Here is a 24062-nt window from a genome sequence, read left to right as displayed (position 1 = left end):
AAAATGAATAATTAGAAAACAAAATTCACTTGTTTCTTTCTCATCCCTGATCATGCAACCCCACAGATTTAGTCCTGACTCCCATGTTGGCAGTATCACATTTTAGTACCCAGCTCAGTCTTTGCAAGTCTACCGAGCCCCACTGGGGTCAGCTGAGGAAAAAAAAAAGACTAAACCGAGAGCAGGGAATATGAGTCCGTGCTCTCGGTTTTATAAAACTGAGCAAACTAGGAAAGATATTCGCAGATTCAAACTTCTGGGATCAATTACTGTATAGCAAAATGATTTTAAACCACGAATGACGCATCTTTCCTTACATTGTAAGGTTAACAATGAGCTACACACTATTTTTTTATCAAAACGAGCAGTCCTCCAACCTGGAGAAATAAGATTGGTCTCTAGTAACAGTACACACTACAAAACTAAAAACCCAAAAATATCTATTCATTTAATGATTAAATAAGGTAGTGTCTCCAAACCTATTTTTAACAGTAAGTGCTGTAGCACAGGAGGAGACAAGTTATACTTAAGGTAAATTTGGAGACACTACCTTATTTAAGTCAATTAAGTCAGTGTTGCCTGTTGTCCCTCCAAAAAAAGAACTTGGTGCCCAATTCCTGCTTGAACCACACAATAATCACAGCTAAACCTTTTTTTTAAGTTGTAAAGTTTCTAAATAAACTTAAATTTTTTTTTTTAATTTGTCACTGAACTCTCAAAGATAATTGAGATCCTTCTGTGTCGTGCTCAGGTTTTGTATCTGCTCTAATGTATCCATATTACTTAGTTTCATCTTTTTTCTTCTTCTCTGATCAAAAGTTTGAAACCACTGTCCACATTCCAAGCAAACACTAATATATATAAGTGTTCTTCCAACTTTGTGTCAACAGTTTTCTTCGTTCTTTAACACAACAATTCCTCCGTGTACAAAGTGAAAGCCATCAATAAGTGGTTTTCTGAGTTTGGTGGGAAAGAACTTGACTGGCCTGCACATAGTCCTGAACCTAACTCCAGTTAACAGCTTTGGGATGAACTGCACTGCAAACTGAGAACCAACATCAGTGTTGGACTTCAATAATGCTCTGAATTAGGCCTGCACGTTAATCATTATAAAATCGCAATCTCGATTCACCGTGTTCACGATATAATTTTTAAATAACTTTTTTTTGTTTCATTTTATTTTTTAATGACTGATTCTCACTTAATTTACAAGCCGACTGCATCACAAACGCTACAACTGTTTTCTTGTTTTAAACATGGACTGTATAAAATAGGTTTTAAAGCGCTCCAATGCTCTCCCTTCTCTTCATTGAAGCCTCCATGTTTACAGACTTGTGGTGATGCAAAAAAATAATCTATGTTTGGTACTTCCAATTTTTGTTTAGTTTTGTCATGGTTAAAAACAATCGTGGCAGACAATTGTGATATCAGTTCTAAGCTAATAAAATTCATATTTTTCCCTGAATTGGAAAGGCCTACTCTGAATGGGAGTAAACTCCTGCAGCCAGGTTCCAAAATCTGGTGGAAAGCCTGAAAGCATGACATTTGAGACTGATATAGCAGCAGATAAATGCACATTTTAGACATGTCTCACAATCCCTTCTTGTGCGAGGAGACTTTAACTATAATGTTCTTGCTAACATGCTGTTATAAACATCATACACTGAGTCAGTTCCAATGATTTTTTAATATAGTTGGAAATCAAAGATGATTTTGATTTGATTCATTATTTACAGATCTGTATGCACAGTGGTCAGAGAGGAGCCAGAGGCTGTAGTTACACTGTGTGTGTGCGCACCAGGGGGGAGGAGAGGGCGAAGGATGGGGGGGGGTGGGGGTGGGGGGGGAGGAGAAGTAGCTAACATTCATCCTCTTAAATAAATGAATACATAAATCCAATAAAGACTTATTACATTCATCTATTCAACACCTAACGGTACGTGTGCAAAGCTCGCATATGGATTTGGCGATGCTCACACACACCCAAACACAAACAATAAATATACACACACTGTATATGAACAATCCAAAAAGGTAAGATAATATATAGACTAATGTGCACTCGCTTGATCACACACACACACACACTCATACAGAAACATAGAGGTAAATCCCCACACATACACAACTACAGCTGAACCCTTCCAGTCTATGAGCTGAACAGACACACGGCACACACCGCTAGACTCAGTCTGAAACGGTCATGTCATCAACGGTTTTACATTTGAGAATTTTGTGCTGATAATTGCTTTTGCGGTTTTGTTCAAAATGGATAAAGTTATCCAACCAATCTTGTATGCTTAAAGACATTTTTGTAATAACTGGCGACTTTTTCTACGAAAGCCCTGACAGGCAAGAGAGAATTTTCTTTTGAAGGGTTTGTTGTTGTCATACTCATTTTGTCCACAAGAGGCTGAAGTGCACCATTACCCCATTTTCACAGATGCAAAAAAAGAACAAGAGGGAACAATAACCCTTGGGCTTCCATCCTTTCTTTTTTCTTTTTTTCTTTTTTTTTTTACAAAAACTATTTTCTTTTCTGTTATACTTGTAATAAAACTAATATTTAGAATACATTATATAGTAATGTACATTTTCATCTTAATTTTTACCAAAACTCTACTGTGGAGGGCGAGCAGCAGCAGCAGACTGATCTGAACAAAACCTGGCTACAGGTAATAGTTTTTGAATGTTTGAATATTCGATCAGCAAGCACCAAAATTAGTTACAACGTAGCAGTATTAGTTTAAAATGTTTGAAATTTCAATTCTATCAATCTGGAACTCTTTTTCTATCAGAAAATACAAAAGGATGCCAGAGACAACTCAATTTCACATAACGTTACAACTGTCCAAAAGCTGGAATTTTTGGACCATTATCAGGCTGATACTATTACTACTATTCTGCTTCAACATACTGTACATCAGAGGGAAAAGTGTTCGTATTGGCAGGACAGAAGAGTCTGGGAGGATGGATGTATTTGTCTCCAAAGATGCATACAAGTTTGTTAACCTTCCTCGTTTTGACTTCTGTAAAATTGAAGCAACTCAAAGATAATCATCGAGGCAAAAGTCTCAAATGTAAAAATGATGAGGACTTGAGTGGCACAGGAACAGCACTTACAGCTGGACACACTCCATCAGCTACTTGAGTCCTGTAAATTTGACTGAGGCGTACACACATCTAGAGCTTTGGTGCATCATGGGAAAATCAGGACTGCTTTCTTCAGTTCAAAGGAGCAGGACAGGCGGCGATCTGATTGATCAGTCCATATATATATATATATATATATATATATATTTATATATTTATAACTATAAATCCATCCAATGAGCTATGTACAAAGTATGGCAAAGAAACATCTTTATTTAAATTGTATCAGCAGATGTCATTGGCTCTTCACTGCGTCTAGTCCGTAATGTCTTTTGAATGTTTCATGCTTAAGGGTGAGTCCACGCCGGCAACCTGCAGCGGTCTTCGACAAGGACTCATGGACCCGATCTGACCCAGAGGAAAAGCTCAGCAGAGTCCACTCAGGGCCTGGGTTCAGTTCTATAAGAAGCGGGCGGTCTTGCCACCAGGGTCATGTAGCGTTGACCTCCAGGATGTGGTCGTCGGTGGCGGGCAGCACCAGGACCTGCTGTGTGTGGCTGTGGTTGAACACCTGTCCGGGGCTAAAGGGCTCCAGACGTGGCATGGCCACGCCCTTCTGCTGCTGGTCACCGCTGCCCACAGAGTGCACGCTGCCCCGACTGCGGATGCTCGCTGTGTCTCCCTGGTCGTCCAGCGCCTTGTCCAGCAGGGACAGACTGTCATTCTCCACGCAGCTGTCTGAGGACGGGCAGAGACAAACTAATTACCAAGCGTCCACAGATTGAGAAAGACGATCAGCAAGTTAGCAGAAGTAAATGTAAATGTGCTGTATTTATATAGCGCTTTTCCAGTCAACTGCTCAAAGCGCTTTTACATCTACAGGAAACATTCACCATTCACACACATTCATACACTGTGGCCAGGGCTGCCGTACAAGGTGCCACCTGCTCATCAGATAAACATTCACACACATTCAAACTCCGATGCGCAGCCACAACCTTCCGATTGGCAGGCAACCGCTCTACCACTGAGCCACAACCGCCCCGTTTGCTGTAATCTTTTCACATCCCAGGTCCATTGGGGTTTGATGAACCAGTGTGATTTTCACTCCATTTAATCTGTTTGTTAACAAGTTGTCCAGAGCTCAAATTTAAATTTGTTCTGAATGATGACTACATGTTTACTAACAGTCCATGGTTTGGAGGTTCATCTGTTGCTTACCTGACATTCTGATGCATCTTACTCTTTTAAGAAAATCATGGAACAACTTTCCCCTACATAAGCAGCTCTTACCCTAACCCACTACCTGCAACTTGAATGGCATTTAACTGGTTTTTCTGCTACATAACATGGGAGGACAGTAAATTCAAAAACAGTCTTAGATCTACTGTTTCTCTGGAAGTCATCATTCCTTCAACATGGAATGAACATCTAAGATGTGTGGTTTTGTGTTTGGGGACGACATACCAGGGTCTGGTTGAATGGCCACTGCTGCAGTGTGAGGCAGGTACTTCAGCACTTTAATCTTGGGGAAGGGCAGGTGTCCTGCAAACAGAGGCATCACCTCGATCTGCACCTTGTGAGTGGCATTGGCCGCCATCGGCATCAACACCATCCCTGAACTCTTCCCACACACCGCCCAGTTACTGCTGCTGTCAGCCACTGTGGACACACACAGACACACAAGCTGAAGTCACTGATGTTTTGTCTGATCTACAGTTGGTGATTCTAAAGGGACTCCAAATAACAACATATTTGTATTACTGTTTGGCTATATGATCTACAAAGTGGATCAATCTACTTCAAGAAAGATTTGCAAAAATTACTTAACTTGCATCAATGACCCTTTGTTAAGCTAACAGCTGACAAACACTTTTTTGACTTTTTAGATATTTTACTTTCAATATTATTATTATTATTTTTTTTAAACCTTTTTTTAACCAGGAAGTCCCGTGAGATTAAAATCTTTTTTCCAAGGGAAACCTGGCCAAGACGGCACACCAATAGAACGCCAAAATCATCAGCAAATAATGAACATCTTCTTAATGGTTTGCCTATCAAATATTTCTTTCATCAAACTGATGAATTATTTAATTTACCAAATGTCAGATTTGATGAACGACTGAAAAGACAACAAAGGCGGGAAAAAGCTAAAAATTAAACACATAGGAGATGCTGGAACCTACAAATGTGTGGCATTTTTGTTTTAAAATTTGTTTAAACAGGTTATCAATTATTAAAATAGTTGCTAATTAATTAGAGTTTGATTGACTAATCAAGCTTAATCAAAAAACATTTCAGCACTTCTTTTGGACTATTTTTGGAACCATTATTTTAATATTTTTACTATAATCTTAGTTGCAAATGATGATAATCTTCATTATATTTTTATTTCATCATATAATCATTTGTCACATATTACCAGAGCTTGAAGAAAACTTTGATCTTTTTACTCACATTTGAAGCCCTGATGATATACGTTACTGAATAAAAGTCTTAATTGATAATTCATTTTTCAGTGATAGGATAATTTCCATTCCCCTGCTTTCATCAATCTTTGCATGGGTTTTCCATCATATTAGAAAACCCAGATGATAAACCCAACATACCTTCATACATGAGTTTGGTGGTTTTGAGGCCATCTGTGTCAGTCTTACTGTCCTCCGCCATCTCTCCCTCAGCAGGTTCAGTCAGTCGGGTTATACACACCTCCAGGCCACAGAGGAAACCGGAGCGACAGTTCTGCTCACCAGCAGGAGGCAAGATCTCAGCTCTCACACTGTACAACGTCTGACCAAAACAAACCGTGGTTATTTATGGTGGAAAAAGTCACTTCATGTGGTAGGAGTGTTTAGATTACCAAAACTCACAAAAAGGTATGTGCATGTCTTTATACTACATGAGCAACATTATCAGGTATTCAAACCAGGAACATAAGTGCCTGTCCAGATGTTTTAAAACATCTAGATATTTGTGTCACTTGCATATTTAAAGAAGTTAATTCCCCAACAAAAGACACAAGCATGTAACTGTGCTAATATCTTGCTGTTGCTCCTGTCTAAAATCATCTGGCTAAAGGACTACAGTTGAAAAATAGCTGGCTGGCTAACACTGGCACATTTACAGAAATATTAATTAATTATGTATTGTCCTATATAAAAATTAAAGAAAAAAAAAAGAAGAAAAAAAAGAGGTTACTTCCAACAAAAGACCCAAAAGAGAAGTGAGGAGTACATTATGCCTACGTGTGTGCTGTCTCAGTCAGTAGAGGTAATGAGAAAAGTTGATTTACATGAGAATACATGAATGCTATGCAGAATGCCTAAGAGCCTTACTGGATTATTTACAATTATATTACATTTAGAATTGTCATCTATGCTTCCCTTTACATAAATAAAGATATTTCCAGCACAAATTGATGTAGAAATCAGTAGAAATAGGTGCATCTAACTCACCAGAATGCAGGAAATTAAATGTTTTATGTTCAAAATTTACTGGGGGAGGTCCCACAGATCCCCCCCATCAAATGTGTCCACCAAAATGGAAACAAAACCTTTGCCTTGGTGCCTGGCCAGCTGTGATTAAGCCGAATGTTTGTGTCATCGAACTAACATCTACAAACTGGGCAGCTGAAATGAACATACACAGCAAACTGGGAAAGCCAATCACCGCTTTTGTTATCTTTAGTTTATTTTAAATAGGCCTGGGCTTAGCCCCGCAGCTCAGCAACGCCTCTGGCTTGCAGATTCGTCAGGCATTCGGGCGACACAATTACAGCTCCACCTATCAAACTCTCAGGACAAAGGGACACAATAAATGTTTAAGTGGACTTACAGTGACTCTCTCCAACTGGAACTGGTAGTGGAAGGGTTTGTAAGCAGAGACGTCTTGCTTGAGTGGAGAGAAGTTGGCAGAGAAAACACACTGTAGACAGGAGGGCAGGTCGTCCTTCCACCTCACCTCCCACAAGCAGAACACGCTGTGCTTACTGCACAAAAGCTACAAAAAAATGCATGATTATGAATTAGTGGTTGATGTAGTTTTGATGTTCTTAAAATGAATTCAACAGACGAAAAATGTACAATGACCGTTAGCCAGTGTCCACTCGTTTATTTGAGAAATAAGGACTAAACAGAACCAAATACATTAGGAGGATCCTTATCAGATGCCTGAACCATCTCAGTTGGCCACTTTAAATCCCTCCGTCTCTGCTAAAGAAACTCATTTTGGCTGCTCGTGAATACAATCATTTCTGTCACTAGCCAGAGTTCATGCAACATAGATAGACTGGTTAATCAAGAGCTGTATCCTCAGGTTGCTCCCTTTAGATGGAAGGCTGAAACTAAGGGGTAAAAACACAGTATTTTCACATTTATCCTTATTATTGTGAACATATTCTATATCGACGACGTTCCACTTAAGGTGTCACTGGAAATTTGGTCAGATGTCTGTCCTTTTTGGCCAGATGTCACAGGTCAGCACTTTCCACTTTCACGGTCAATTTATGTGGACTACGGTTGACTGTTCCTCAGATCTCTGCAGGGTAAATCCAGACAGCTAGCAACACTATCTATCCAAGCTGAGTTTTCTGTTGGGCGAGTAAAACAACTTTTGAATGTAGGACACATGTTCCACCTAAACAAGTTCCTTCCCGAGGATATTTTGCAGCAGTACAGTCATTAAGTCCAGGGCTTCGTGCCACCCAAGACAATTGTGATTGGTATAAAGAAATGCTAATAAAACAAGAGCATGCTTCTCTCCCATCCCTGGGTGCTGTGTGGACTAACCAGACCCCCCTCCGCAGTGCTGTAGAGGAAGGTTTGGCAATGCAAGACTAGAATAAACATGTCCATGACCCATCTTATTAATTTCTAATATTTTCCCATAAATATAATAAAATGTAAACTGGAAGCTATCTACGGATCCATCCTGTAGTCAGTGACATTTGTCTTTTTCTGCTCACCTGTTGAGTTTTAGTGTTGAGAGACTGCAGCTCTAATGACGCATACTGCTTTTCGGCCAGCTTTACTTCTGCCAGCGTGAAGTTCACATCTGATACGTTCTGCACAGACACTTGGATGTACTTCCTGTGGGAAGGTCAAAGGTCATAGGTCAGGCATGTGTATGAGCAAGATGGGAAATGTAAATGGTAAAGCATGCTATAAATTCACTTAGAAAAGTAGGTTCTTTTGTTTTTACGATTTTATGTGAAATCTAAAATATTTCCCAAGGATTCCCATGGATAAACATTGTTGGTTTAACAATTCAAAATGGCACCTACAGGTTATTTCTATGAGAATGAGGCTCACCTGTTTCCAGCAGAAAGCAGAGAGTGTTTGGTCTTGAAAGGGATGTAGAAGGTGAGGGCAAGCAGCGTGGAATAGATGGACCACGGACAGTCGATGGACATCTAGGGACAGACACCAGTGGGGCTTTACTGTCAAATCTCTTGAGGTATCTTGTAACAAACAGCTCTAACTGGCCTAATTACAAAGAGCAACTAACGATTATTTTTGATTACAGATTATTTTTTTCAAATCATTGTTTGGTCTATAAAACGTTAGAAAACATTTAAAAATGCCTGTTACAGTATCCTTGAGCTCAAAGTCCCTTCATAAAATGTCTTGTTTTGTCTGACCAAAAATTCCCTAAACCACAATGAATTTACTATAATATAAGACAAAGAAAAGCAGCATTTATCTGAGAATCAGAAAATATCAATTATTTAGCCATTTGTGTTTGAAAAATGACTTAAATAATTGATAAATTATCAAAATAGTTACCAATGCATTTTCTGTCAAGCATTTAATCCATGAATCCATAATCATTACTGCTCTAGATTACTGTACAGATGAAGCCGTTAAATCATCGTTGAACATATTATGCGCTGTGCCAACAGAAACGTTGCCTCCATCCCTATTTCCCCGTCTCACACTTTGAAAGTGTGTAATTGTTCGAGAGGCTCACCCTCTGGTCGATGGCGGTCATGGGCGTGTCTGGATGACTGTAGCTGCGTGGTCGATGGCGGACCTCCCCATTGGTCAGCCTCTCATTGGCGGGTCGGTCAGACCCCGACGGGATGATGCACAGGACCTCCAGGAGGAACTCCACAGTGTGGTAAGGAGGGGTGGCGGGCAGGCTGATGCTGGTCACCTTCTCAGATGACTGGATGGACAGGGCGCTTTCACCCACCAACTCTGTACACAGGAAGGGGAATAAAGGGCAATGAGAAAAGCCGTAAATGGCTTCGTCAGTGTGTTTATAGGCACACACATTTGGTTGTGATCAGCTTTCTGCAGGAACCGGATTTTTATGATTTGAACATTACATACCCAAGAAGCACGGTCTGACAAAAACAAACAGTGGTTATTTATGGTGGGAATGTCTCCTAATGTGGTAGGAGTGTGTTGCGGCAGTCCAACAAAGTGCTGCCGCAAGGGACTAAACAGAGATGCAAAAACACACTGAGGTGCAGTTACCAAATGCAAAGTTACTTTTGGAGTCGAAAAAAGTGGTCAACAGAAAGTGTTCCGTCCCAGTCTCTTTCCCTCTCTCTCAAACTCCAAAAAAGACCCGGGTGAACAGGTGACGCAAACAAACATAATGTTATCGCTTCCACTTAAGCCACAATGAACACTCCCACCACCAACAACTGCATGATATAATAAACAATAAATATAAATGAAATCATAAAACACACCTACAGAGTGCTAAGATCATCTAGAACTCACAAAATAGTATATGCATGTCTTTATACAACATGAGCAACATTATCCCTTATTCAAATAAGGAACATAATACATAGTTGTCACATGTTTGATTTGCCTATCGAGATGAAATCAGTTAACATAGGTACATTTGTGCTGGAACCAGATTTCTTGGCCATGTGAATGTGTAACCATATTTCAAACATGTTTTTTACAAAGATTTCAGATGGGGAAAGAACAACCGTGGAAAGATGGATTGTCAGGAAAGATCACTTCTCCAATGTAAGTGGCCAATTCAAATAAAGATTTTCAAATGTGTACTGACCAGCTGTAGGGTTGCTGATGCGGGCAGTGCAGCTGGTAGAGGGCAGGATGGGCATGGTGTCTGTGTTGCTGAGCTGCAGAGCGTCTCCCTTCTTCACTGCGTAGTGACCCGTCAACAGAGTGAACTTCACCATCTGAGGCAGACCGGCCAACAGTGGCTCTGAAAGAACGAACAACCACAGTGAACAAAAACGCCACACACATGCTGCACTGGGGTATATATACAATCATAAACGTGATATGGTGGTAACCAGAGCAGCAGAAACACGTGATGCAACCTCAGGTGAAACTTCACCAAGCTATGTTACTTGAATTTGAACTTCCTATGTAGGCAAAAAAAACATTATTTTACCCTCGCAGCTTTTGCAGGTGATGATCATAAATATTTACATGACTGCTAATGGAGATTCAGCCCTGGATAATTATGTTAATACAGATCGCCAGTTAAATAATATGATATACATTGCTGTCAAGACTCTAGACTTGCTACATGAGCAAACCCAACTTATTCTAGACAATCACATAAACACTCATAACATGGTTAGCTGAAGAAGTCTGGGGATAGTAGGACACATTTTGGTCTGCCAGCTGCATGTTTGGTGTGTTCAATGAGAGAAGTCTGTAAAAAGCTGAGTGCACCTCCTAATGTAAGCAAGTTATATAAAATTGAGAAATCAATGTTGCGCAGTTTAAGTGTTTCATGGAATTAAGTTCATGTAGTACAAAGCAAACACATCTGGAAATTGAAACCATTACCACAACCTCAGATTTTAAGCACTCATGTCACCCATTATATAAACCATTCAGACCTGAGAGAGGCTCCACGGTGAGTTGAGGCTCCTGAGAATAGACTTCATACTGGACTGATGGGTAGATATGAGGAAGTACAAACTGCACCTGACCCACTGTGGCATACAGCTGACGCAATGTGTAAGTTCCTGGTTGTCCACTCTACAAAGAAAAGATAATAGTGAGAGAGCAAAAGTTATTTTAAAAAGACCACATTTTAGTTTAGTGTTTTTTTTTTCCTTTAAGGCAGCAGCAAAGTTTCTCTTACTGGTGCTGTGAATAGGATGCTGTTATTCCCGGGCTCTAATGTTACATCCTGCACTTTCAGCATCTGTGCACCTTCCTTTATGGTAACAGCAGGAGGGCTGACACAGTTGGGCATGTCCGGGAGCGAGAGGTTGTCATGAACACGCATGACCAGATGAGTGTTTGTACAGACCACTCCTGTAGAGTTGAGTGAATTGTCCGAAGGACTCCTGTCTTGAATCTCGTCTAGCTCTAAAGGGGGACCAGTGGCTGAGGAGGAGGGTGGACCCGCTGACGAGTTCCCTTGGTGAAACTCTACTGTCCCTGGGTTTGTTTGTCTCTGATTTCCCTTAGACCTTCCACTAGTCCCTCCACGCTCCAGGTCAAAGTGAATGCTAGCAGCTAGTTGCTGTATGTGCACAGCCATGGGCATCAAACATCGCAGAGTGAGCTCCACCTGCAGGACGGCTCCAGAGTGCACTGAGGCTGTGGCTGGTTGGAACTGTAGCCGTGTGAGTTGAGAAAAAACATCCATGCTGAGAGTCACTTTCTGAGCTGAGAAGGAAGAAAATAAAATTTGATGTTAAAGACCTCCAGAAAGCAGTGACCATCGCTGACCGATGATATACTGTACAACAGGGTTTATGAGGTGTTGTTGCCCCTGTAAGTTTTGTTTTGTGAAGGTGAAATTGTAATGATGGCATGATCACTTACACTGATCTTCAGACTTGTCCGCAAAGGTCAGAATTTCTTGACAAAAGTGCTTCCTCTCCTCCGTGGTCAGGTTCACATCACCAGCCAACAAGGCACTGGTTTGCAAGTAACTGCAGTGGGCTGTAAAGGACACCGAACACTGCAGTGCATTGGTACAAGAACACCACCTCTATCAGGTCAACACAGGAACCCCTTTGTTAACTTTCCAATGCCTGAGCATGTTGGATAGATTTAGGATCACCAATGGGCCAGCCTACTTTAACCCTGACTGAAAAGATGGCACAATACGACCAACTCAAAGCCTCTTAATGTATTTCTTACTATTTATTCCTCTAGTGTAAAGCACAATACGGCTTTGATTATTTAAGCAACTGCATATGCCACAGAAGACTGAAGGTTATGTCCTTATACAACTTAATCTTGGTACTACTATAAAGTTGAAATATTTGGCCCTTAATTGATCTTCTGGCTATTCTTGGTGTTATAAAGGATACTCTTCAGTTCTGCCCAGCAGTTTCTGACACTCAGCAATCTGTTTCCTCGTGTGAGTGACGGGGAGGCTCCATCCCTCCGACACGTACGACTTCAAAGCCTCCTGTAGGAAGGTTTCTGCCCGCTCAGGGTCCCCCTTCTTCCTAATAAACGCACAGACAGACAAAAATATATAGCCTTGTTTCTCACATCTATAGAAAAGCACATAGATAACTGACAGAATGTTTGCTTTTCCACATCCTTTTACACAATGCTACTTAGAAGCGAAGTCAACTCTAATTTAAAGACGAAAGTAAAGGCAGACAACAGATAGAGAGTATTTATATCATTCATGTACTTAGCATAAACAAATTGAAGCTTTACTCTTTTTTTTATATTTGTAAAAAAGGTATTATTTTGCCAATTAAATCGTTTTTAAAAGCCAATATTAGCTGTGAAGGCAGAATGATTAACAATCCACCTGCTTTTGGCTGGTGTTATGCATTAAGTGATAGTTATCTAAAAAGGGATGTCAAAGATCGGCCTCTTAAAAGCCACTTCAAAACCCAGCAAAAAGAAACCTGTCACTGCATGACTATAATAAATGTGTTTAAAATGTAACTTTCAACTGCACATTTATGGCTTCAAATTTATTTTAAAACCCCATTCACACCCATCGTACTACATTAGTGTTTTCATTTGTTCTGCCTAATTAGACGTCTACACAGGAGTGTGTGGGTGTTTACAAACAGGAACTGATTGACAGTTCTGGAGAAGACGACTAATCAGCCAGAAGAACTGAAAATACCAGCGCGGAAGCATAGAAGCTTTATCCTTGTGTACCCCCAAGGGAATAAGAAGGATAACTTACATGTAGAACTCTGCGAGGCTTTTTCCCACCAGTCTGGCAGACCTTAGCCGGCCGATGGCCCTATACATCTCCATAGCAGCATGAGAGAGTTCCTGATGCAAAAAGTAGCCAAGAAGGTGGTGAAGGAGGGAGAGGGTGAGAAGGGAAAAGCGACAAGAAGGATCATTTCCACTGTGGTTTCCAGGAGATTAAATCAGAAAAAGAATTGTTTGAGATATGGGACAGAAATTCTCAAAATGTGTGTTATGTTCTTGCTTTGCCAACTACAGAAATACAACAAGCTGTGACAAGAAATTGACTTACAAGATAGTGCCTTTCGAAAGCTTCCACAGACGACAAGGCTTCTTTCAGCTTTTTGTAAGGGCTCTGCAAACTGTTGACTGTGGAGGATAACAAAAGGAAAACAATGCAGAAGTCCTTCAAATATGAGTCTATTCGGTAAATAGTATTTTAAAGTTCAGTACAAAATAAAAAGTTGGAATTAGTGCTGTAAAGTTTTGTTTTGCTGGCGTTTCCAGCCCATGGTCATCTGCTTTTAGAAGAAAAAAAGAAAAGGCAGCAGCAAAAGATAAGGAGAAATTGCACTAAATGGGTGAAATCGCAGATCAATCTGTCAGACATCCAGTCAGCCCTGAGTCAGCTGAACCGCTGGTGATGAGTAACGATCACACAGCAAAAAACAACCACACCCGGCACAAAGACGCCCGACTGTTGGTGTGTTGGTGTGTCATGGCCCTAAATCACAATCTATGTGCTGATGTCATTAATGGGAGGGGTTGGGACACCTGTAAACATTACCACCCAGCAGGACTAAAAAATTACGCTAGTTTTATTTAACAGCAAAGTCTGAAAACTCACCAGTCTCGGGCCTCTCATCACCCAGTCCGGCCAGCAGATCCACAGTCCTGTTCAGGTCCTCTGATGTGGGTCCCTTCTCTGACACCAGGCCACAGAGTTCCCCCAGGGACTTCAGCTGGAGAAGTCGGATAGGAAAAAGAAAAAATAATTTCAATTGAAAATGCTTTTATTATTCAGAAAAAAAAAAAATCATACTTTTACTCAAAAAATGAGTAAAAGAATGAGCAAAAATTTGTCCTCGTAAGTCAGAAATGTACTAATGTTATGTGAAGAAAGGGATCCTTGTCCTTTAAAGGTATCATGACACATCTTGGTCAATCAAAGCCAAAGCTACACAATTCAGTATTTTTGTTACCTTGTCAGTGGCGTAGGCCCACAGCCCGACAGTATGGGAGCAGTTTGCAGCTAACTGGGCCTGATCACAGCAGCCCTCGATCCTGTGCAGAACCTCCAAGCAGCTGAGAAACACCCAGCAGTCTAGCGCTCCCTCCAGCACCGACACCTACACAACAGCATTATGATGAGTGATACATTTAGTTCAGTCAATATAGGTTTTCTATATAGATATATTTATGATTTATGATGTAGAGCCGTTCAAACAAAGAATAAGTATAATACGTTTTCTATAGATAGCTACAGAGTTTAAATACATTTTGAGATTCAACGTGCATGAAGTACTTGTAGTTGATTAAAGTGTAATATACATGACAGAAATGTCCCTGTAGTCAGAGTCTGCACCTCCAGCAGGCGGAGCTCCTGGACACAGTTGTGCAGCAGCTCCAGGGCTCTCTGCGTGACCTCCCAGGGCCTCAGGAGGAAGATGAGTAAGGTGCACTGGCGAGAGAACAGGTAGCTCCTCAGATCTAACAGGCTGGCCTCCCCGCGCTGGATCCCATCCCTCTTCTCCATGTCGATGGGCCGCCGAAGAAGCAAGCCGTTCCAGCTGCGCACTGGGGCGCAGAACGATCCGAGCCAGTTTGCTGTATCTGTGGATAGAATTAGACTGGTCAGACCAAAACCAAAACTACAACGGACCTTTTATCTTGAAAACAAAAAATGCATGTTATTTTACTTGAGGACTGCCATATTGATGCCACCCATTAGGTGGTGCTAATTTACCTCCAGCTCCAAAGTTAAGGACGTATTGGGTAAAAAGAGCATCGAGTTCGTCATACTGGACCAAGGCATCTTCAAACTGCTGTAACATCTCAAAAACAAAGGCCAGCTCCTCCTACACACACACACACACACACACACACACGAAACAACTGAACCGGGACACTTTAGCAACGTAATTCACAAGGCAAGGCAGAGTTAGGACAGCATCGACATCAACACACAATCCCTCTACATCACATCGATGAATATATTGTCGACTGAGAGCCCCACTGAGCACTTGGACTCGACTTCTACACCGGGCTGCTTTCCGGCTGCGTTACGGTTTTGTTCCATTCTCCAACATGCGCCATACCACACCGCGAATGTCTCTGACGAGGAGCGTCTTGCTGCCCTACTCGCAGATTTAGTGGTCACTAAAAGTTAAAGTATTTGCATGTTTATTAAGCTAGTACTTACCATCCACATACATTGTTGTCTGATTTTTCACTTCCTGCCCTGCTGTCCAAATGCCCTACGGCTTGCATGGAAATAAACCTGGCACGTATATCTTTAGCGGAGCGGAGATGGGCTTCACGCACGTTTCTGGGACGCGCCATGGCCTAGCTGGTGGAATATCAAGCATTGCGTTGAATCGAATTAAGTGGCAGTGTCTCCGGACCGCAGCGCATAGGAGCCCGGTGGAAAATAGAGGTGAGGCTGGTTTAATGAGACTGGACTGGACTCATTTTAACTCATTAAACAACCTCTTCTTCTCTTTCTGTTCAGACTGCATGCCTTTTGATTTTCTACAGTATGTACCTGGACCATGAAGTATTCACAGAAGCTCCAGCCGGGCTGGGTGCGTTTCTCTCGGAGCGTACGCATGTCGTCTTCAAAGCGCCCCAGGTTCTTGGTGAAGGACATGAGGAGAAGAGTTCGCAGCTTGAGCAGCAGGGAATTCCAGGATTCCTGAGACCGAGACGAGTCCTTCAGAGGATCAGACAGCACCACACACCTGATTCAAAGGGGAAATAACCTTTAAACACTGAGGGAAGATTGAATCAACAAATCATATCACATCAAATCATTTCATATATTTAGCGGGTATTGGTCACGTTGCCTACAGTGAGAACGTATAAAAACGGCGGCAATACGTCAGTCTGTTATTAGTTCTTATTGTCCTCTCCAAAATCAACTTTTTTAGTTTAAGTTTATAGGGGAAGATTGTTCTCACCTGTCGTTCTGCTTGTTGCAAAAATCGCTGCGGATCTTGTCCACAATGGATGAACGTGGCAGGATGTTGGTCTTGTTCTTCTTCTTAGTGTCGTTGGTCTCCACGACAATGATGACCCAGTCTGCTGAGCCATGAGTTCGCAAGCTGTTCTGCCAGCGCATCATGTCCTCCTTCACCGTGCCCTTATACAACTCTGTGTCCTACAATGAAGTTACAAAATAATAGGTAAAATAAAAATAATCATTCTTAAGAGCAGGAGGTTATCAACTAGTATCCTCTCACTCTTCATTGCCTCATGTGAACCCCCAAAAAAAACGTTAAACAACTATACATGTGAAGGAATACAACATTAAAAACTCTTGTCGATACTGAATTTGGGGGAAATCTAAGTCTTATAGAAATGAAGGATTGACTGATGAAAGAAAGGGAAAGGAGACTTCTCCTTTAAGTGACCTGTATGTACACAATGAGGATGTATTCAGATCTGAAGATACCAGAGGACAGAAACTACAATAAGAATGCTGGCCAGCAAGTTTACATTTTAATAAAACTTACTGAATGCTGTGACTCATTGAATGACTGCTACTTGAGGGAGTTCTTTTTAAATTGGTTGGAATGAGCAAAGGTGGGATGTATTAAGGCAAGTCTGTTATTATGTAACTATGTGGAGTGGCAGGGAGAGGAACTGAAGCCCTGGTATTTCACAATGTTTTGGAAGTGAACTTCTATTTACATTTGGCAGGATCATTTCTGGGTTGTGAATCTTGATGATCAGCCGATTGACACTGCACATGCAATCACGTGTTGATAGACGTTATAGTCACAGTTTCAGTCACTAGACAGCATCTAAGGTACAATTATTACATTTGACAGTTAACCTTAAAAGGAGATTGAAACATATTAATTTGTTCTTTTCCTTTCAGAAAGTATCAGGAAGTGGTAATTTGCACTCTGACGCAGTCTCTTATTGCAGGTGTAATGTAGTGAATTGTAATACTGAACAGGTGATAATGTTGCTGTGCCCATCTGCGTCCAGATACGATATGCAGGCTCACTACTCCCACACTGGAGGCATAGATCTTAAGAAATGCCATTCGTCACACGCTGATGACAGCACTTCCTTGAACTAACCTGCTGCTCAGTAAGCAGCAGGTTCCTGTGTCTCTATTTGTTTTTCCTATCTGCTTTCCCTAAGCAGCGGCCCTGCACAGTAGATGGAAAGTTCAGTTAAGGTTGGTGACTGCAGGCTCCTAAAAATCCAACAAGTGTGCACATACATGCAGGTGCATATGCAAACGTGACATTTTCTCCTTCCATAAAAAATACTCTGCAACTAAATACATTTGAAAATGCTATTTTCTGGGTGTATGGACAATGAAATTTCCCAGATAGGCAAGCATACCTTGCATATATTCCGGAACACATGAAATAAACAAACTTGTTTTTTTTCCTGCTTCCTGCAAACAAAAAGTCTGATAGCAGCATTATTAACGGATTGCCGACACCGGCTCTCTAAGATTAATCAGTTTGTATGGTAGCGTGAGTGATCACACAATAAAAGTGTTATGGATGTGTCTTTATATTTATAGTCTCAGACAACTCAATGGTTATGGCCATAAAACAGTCCAAACTCTAACAGCAGCAGTATATCTTTCACTAGTCTTAGTTGACGCCTATTTCCACAAATCAAGTAATTATGCGTGCAACTGTCTGACAGTAAACACAGAAAGCAATCACATTAACCAAATCATCTGCACCGAGTGTTCGACTACTGAAACACAAAAGTGTTCACAGAGAGTTGTCTCAATAAAGCACTTGAGTCTTTGCACCGGGTCTGCCAGCGGGATAGAGAAGAACAGAATAGAATTTACATGTAACAGAGCAGTACTTTATTGTCCCACTGGCACAGGACGACAAACGTCCCTTGTATCTTAACACACTATGTTCCCAGTATTGTTAATTAAATTACAGTGTGACTGAATATTGGAGGTTATTGTGCACGTGTGTGTGTGTGTGTGTGTGTGTGTGTGTGTGTGTGTGTGCAAGCGCACGTGCGTGCGTGCGTGTGTAGCTACTCACACAGCAGTCGGTCCAATAGATGTGGAGAAAGGGGAAGGTGAGGAGAGCCTTGTTGCCCTCCTTGGGGAGTAGCTCCTCTTTAAACTGGACAAAATTAGCTTCAAGGTGGATCATTTTTGGTGCACGGCCATAAGTCCTGTAAGGAAAAGAAAGCAGGTTTTATAGGATCAATTACCGTACATACTGTTTACGATGAATACTATTTTTATTGGTCCATGAAAAACTGTAGCCATGTCTATGGAAAACCCATGCCAGATATTTTGTTTCCCTCAGACATTTTCCCACATTAGTTCCACATTTGAGACAAAGAGAGAGGTAGAGGAAGAGAAAGAAAAAGAGAGAGAGTTCATGAACACTGACCCCTGAATCTGTCACTGGATCAGCAGCTTTTGCAGAAGCTTCATTTTAAAGTTTTTGAAGGACAAATTCAGTTTCTCATACTATTCTTTTGACTAAATACCGTCCTTTATCAAATCCTTCACCTAAAGAGAGAACAACAAGGCCTTTATAAAAAAATATGTAATTTGTCAAAACTGACAGTCATCTCTGATATCCTTCATTGGCTCATTCAAATGGATTCCTAATAAATAATAAACTGACATGGAATATAAATGCAGACATCACATTAAAAAGTCCTACAAACTCTTGACTTATTTTAGCTTATAAAAAAGTCAATGTGAGGCAATTTCTCATGCTCCATCTCAGCCATCATTAAAAGCATTCTTACATCATACATAGCAGTTTGTTATGGCGGTCTGGATTGTCTGACCTGCGTTTTAAACTCCAGCACATTATAAATAAGTCACCCCAAATCACCAGCACTCCCATATTCTCATTAAATGTCTCTATCAGAACATAAAGAGGATCATAAAGGGAAAGAGTCTATGGCTCTGCACACCCTGTGAGTGCAGGAGTTCTTGCCATCCACCACTACCATTCAAACAGTCTTCTATTTATGTACATCCTGCACTCACTGCTTCCTACATGCTTCGTGTCTTTTACTATGAATGTTTCATGCATGTAATGTTTCGTGGTTATTAGTGTGGCTATGTAAGAAATAAAAAGATGCATCGTGTAATGCTGTTAACCACCTAGAACACCTGTATTAAAAAACATAGTACCCACTAGCATTGATGAGAGTGGACAAAAATTCAAGAGCAGCCAGTCAACTCCATCCTCTCCAACACAGTGGCAACAAAAAGTAAAAGCTATTACAATGTTTTTTTTCCATTATACATTCACCAGAGCAGGACTCACCTCCTCCACTCCATTGGCTCCCTGGGAAGTTGTTGGGCCAATGAGGTATAGAGAGACGTAAACAAGCCCTGGTCTCCAGCACCTGTGATAAAAAAGGTCAGAACAAAGGGCAGTTCAAAATTTGTCCAAAATTAATCATTCAAATTGTGACACAGATACATTTTTTTGGCAAAATTAAGTTGATACATAATTGGAAAGCTCACTTGCTTTCATACTAATGTAAATACAAAGAATATAGGCTTACCCAATAAACTCAAGTGAAAGGCAGGGGCACAATGGGAAAAGGGTACAAATGCAACAAAGAATACTTACCAGACTAAAAAATAAAACTTTAAAGAACAAAATCCAGAGCAGAAGTCAGAAGTAGTATTTGCTCTCCTCACACTCAACCAGTGTACTGATGTTTTCACACTCACAGTTAAATTCAGTGTTGGTAACTATTTCCGATATGCTTTTTTTATATATGGTTTGAAATCGTCTTTCCACCCTGAAGCAATAAATAACTTATGGGCTCAAAGCTAAACGACGTGCGCCGTCACCACCGGAGTTACTGCAAGTCTATTGGAGGAGAAAAATCAGCAAAAGTGGCCATGGTTGCCGTCTTTCTGGGAATCACAGAGCAACACGAATACAATATTTTTCATTTTCACTGTGCTGTGTTACAGATATTTACTCACTTCTAAAACTGTCCTTTCTGTCTTTTCCAATCGAGCTGAGTTGGTAAATGCCTGCTTCCAAAAAGCTTTGGATAATTGTTCTGTATTGCACTGGATTCATATGTCTGTGCACATTTCATGCTTTCTACAGTTATTGTGCTTTAGGGAACCTAATGTTGAAAATGTGTGGCTGACAAAGTGACAAACAGTTTTCTGCAGAGCTATTTCAAACCATCGAGTTTGTCATTGTTTGTCCCAGAGGGCTTTACAATCTACAGAGAGCCACACCCTCTCTCCTTAGACCGTGTTTCATCACCATGTCATATTAGTGCCCAGTCGGAGTCGGAGCCTACATAGAAGTCTTCTAACAACACAAACTGAAAAAGCCATTCCTATTTACATTTGGTCTTTTTCACTTAACTAGCTGCTCACATCTCACCAGTGCTTTAAGTAAAAATCCGCCCCTTAGATCATCTTATACTTGTCAATATTGAAAGCAGTCCTTAAGTACTGCAGTATATTTGTTGTGGCACTGCACTTGTAGTACCTTGCATTTAAAATTTAAATATTACTATGAGAGTAATGTGCGGATCTTCAGTTTTAAATTGCATTAAATTTATTTTTATTTTCTTTCTCTGGTGAGTTTGTTTAAATATTTAGTGCTGTCAGTTAAACGCGTTATTAAGGGTGGTAACGCAAACCCAATTTAACAGCATACTTTTTTTTTTAAATCAAGAGATGAACGTTCTTTTTGGCCTAGCAAATTTTGTAGTTCTTTTCACATGCTGTTGCAACAACTAGTAACATTAAAAAAACACTACACCGGATCTAGCTAGACCGGAAACAAAACAACAGCTGTGCCGTGCACACTTGTTTGGGCTTGCGAGCCGGCCAAAGAGTAGCAACGTTACGTTTGAGGAGATGGCGAGTGCAAGATGCCAAAATGGATGCCAATAAGATTCTGAATGGAAAGTTTACTTTGTTAAAGTTGCCAAATGGTTCCATTGACAAGACCAAATTGATCTGTGTGTTTTGTCGTTGTTAACTAAGCTATCATCGCAACACGTCCAGTCTGACACAGAGCTGATGCCACTTCTCCCCCCCTTGTCAAAGTATTTTTTTCACCCTTTTATTTAAAGACAATGTTACATTGTGTGAGAGATTTTTTGCTCCAGGTGAGAATGTTATGAGTGAAATTGAACACTATAGTAGGCTATGTGCCAACGTTGTTTTCAATAAAAAAAAAAGAACCAGACCTTCCCCCCAACTGGTAGAGTCCAAAGTCCAGCTCAACAATAAAGTTACTCCAATGTTCCACCACCAGTTCCCCATTTCAGCAAAGCTCAATCTGTCCTTCATGGTAGCTGTGTGCTTTTTGATAAACAAGTGACTTATAGGAGTGAAGTAAATGTTGAAGCTACACCGGAACTGGGCTACATCCGATGAACCGCATAATAAGGCCTTTTTTATAAATGGGAAAAACAGGATAACTAGTCCTAGCTATTCATATACTGTTGATTTAATCACCTTCAAACATCCTGCAGGATAAGCTACAGCCCTAGTGAGCTCCATTTACATTAGTAACAAAATAAGAACTGTTTGACCACGCACGACAGTAAGCATGACCGGTCTGGTGTAAAGGCAATGAGTGTGTTATTTGACAGACATCTGCATTTGCCTGTTATTTCTGATTGAAACTGATTAGTTAGCTCTCATGTTTCAGTTTATGTTCTACTCTCTTCTCTTCTCTTTCTACTCTTTAACGGTTGTTTGGTAAATTCCTATTAAACACATTCAGAGAAGTGCAATTTTTTATTTTGGTACTAGTGATGTTCCTTTGGTGCTGGGGGGTCACTATTAAATTTCATGACTGCCAGCAAACACTATTTGCATTTGGAGGTCTTTTCTCAATGTCTCTAAGCATGATCTGAAATCTTGTTCAAATGCAACAGTTTACACATTTAGTTAATGTGCCTGGGTGTGTTAATTGATGTCATTAATCTTTTAAGGGTATTAAAGCTCCAGTAAAGTCTGAACAAAGCAGAACTTTGAATGTTCTATAAAGGCTATTGAAACCTGTTATGAATTCAAACCCCATTACAATCCCTGTGCCTGTGTAAATCAACACACAGCGTCAAATAATAGCAAAAGGGACACCAGTAAAAAACAAGAAGGAAAAGAGTGTTGCACTTTTACAGGGTTTATTTGTGATTTAAAAAAAAAATTGAGTTCCTAATTTCTTAATCTATTCACCCAGGCAAAAGTCCCAATGTAACAACGACGATAACCCCAGTTAGGACACCTGGTAGCCTCTCAAGGAACACAGGCTGTTCCCACTTGGGGAAACCTGTGACTTAGATTTTGAATCCACCAACAAATCCCATTAGTCAACGTTCACACGTATGATTTATATTCATATTCTGACTTCTCTGACTATGTCCACTCTTTCCTAAAAATGGAGCCGCCTGCGGTGTGAGAGGAAGCTGGCACCAACTAACGTTACCAGACTCAGCTCCTAAAATAACCTCTCCAAGAAGATTCCATAAGACTCCAAGGGATTTATGAATGGCAAACTGACTCACCATCCAAACATCATGTGACAACTATAGCTACGGTCTGAGCTGTTAAATGAGAAAAGTGTGGCTGTCCATCAGCGAACAAGGTGATATCCTTCCCAAAACTGCACCAACTAGCCGTGACGTTGTATCGTTAGCTAGGCCTGTTAATCGATGTAGCTACAAACTAGCTGAGAGAAATTCCGCTACACATGTTAACATTTATCTCAGACAGTGTTGCAGTGTATAATTATAGCCTTGACGAGTAAAACTTAAGCCACACATAGCCACACATAACCACACTCAGCGTCTCCAAGCTGCTTAATATGGGGGTACCTGCTAGCTTAAATAAAACGAGCTATAGAATGTAGCTAGCTAGTTGGCTGGCTAACTGTCAAGACCAGAAAAATAAGATTGAACGTCTCCTTTTACTAAACACTCACATGTCACAATCGGCTTGTTTTCCATAGTATAGATGATTGGCTTTTCCTCTTGACACTCCATATGTGTTAGCGGTAGTACTCCATGAAAAATATATACAAACCGAGCTTTATTATTAGTAAATGCTTATGTATGCAGTTGTGTTGAATCGATGGGCCTGTGTCTCCACTGCACTTCCGGGAACTGCGTAAACCGTGCGTCATTAAAGGGCCGACCTGTGCTTTTTATGACACTTCATTTTTACTGTCGATGCGCCATACATCCATGCTATGCACCCTTTACAGGTGTTTTATTCAAGTAGCCTATCTGACTCTGAGGTGAAAATAAAAATAATTTGCTTAAGCTCAAAAGAGACGAATCAAAATAAACATGCAAAAAGCAAAACCCCAATTAACATTTTTTCATTCAATTAATTCAAAAAGCAAAAACAAGTAATCACCATGCAACCTACAAAATGTTTATAAAGTATTTTATTAAATTAAAAAGAAAACATGTAGATAAATGAAAAGTTAAAATACATCAATGTCATCTGTCATGTAGGTTACGTTTCAACACCTGTTTTGGATGATACACTTCTACACTGCATGGGGAATACAATGCTGTCACCTTGGGGTACAAAGTTGTATTGCAGAAAGTGTATCAATGAGATGTTAAAGTTGTCAACATTTT

General features: G+C 40.6%; 1 protein-coding gene across 1 annotated transcript; it reads right to left on the bottom strand.

Moving 5' to 3' along the window:
- Positions 1-3346: 3346 nt before the first annotated feature.
- Positions 3347-23456, bottom strand: trappc10 (trafficking protein particle complex 10). Its single transcript, XM_034884614.1, has 23 exons — positions 23396-23456; positions 19742-19823; positions 18485-18620; positions 16406-16605; positions 15991-16186; positions 15193-15304; positions 14812-15059; positions 14429-14575; positions 14074-14188; positions 13519-13595; positions 13216-13307; positions 12368-12508; positions 11874-11983; positions 11182-11714; positions 10934-11075; positions 10126-10284; positions 9061-9290; positions 8403-8503; positions 8057-8180; positions 6928-7092; positions 5703-5883; positions 4561-4755; positions 3347-3831 (listed from the first exon to the last, which is right to left on the bottom strand). The coding sequence occupies exons 1-23, from the start codon at positions 23454-23456 to the stop codon at positions 3584-3586; spliced, it is 3795 nt and encodes a 1264-aa protein (XP_034740505.1). The 3' UTR covers positions 3347-3583.
- Positions 23457-24062: the final 606 nt, after the last annotated feature.

Source organism: Etheostoma cragini, chromosome 11, assembly GCF_013103735.1.
Source record: "Etheostoma cragini isolate CJK2018 chromosome 11, CSU_Ecrag_1.0, whole genome shotgun sequence".
Classification (NCBI taxonomy): domain Eukaryota; kingdom Metazoa; phylum Chordata; class Actinopteri; order Perciformes; family Percidae; genus Etheostoma; species Etheostoma cragini.
Note: the sequence above shows the minus strand (reverse complement) of the source record. Positions and strands in the feature narration are given on the sequence as shown.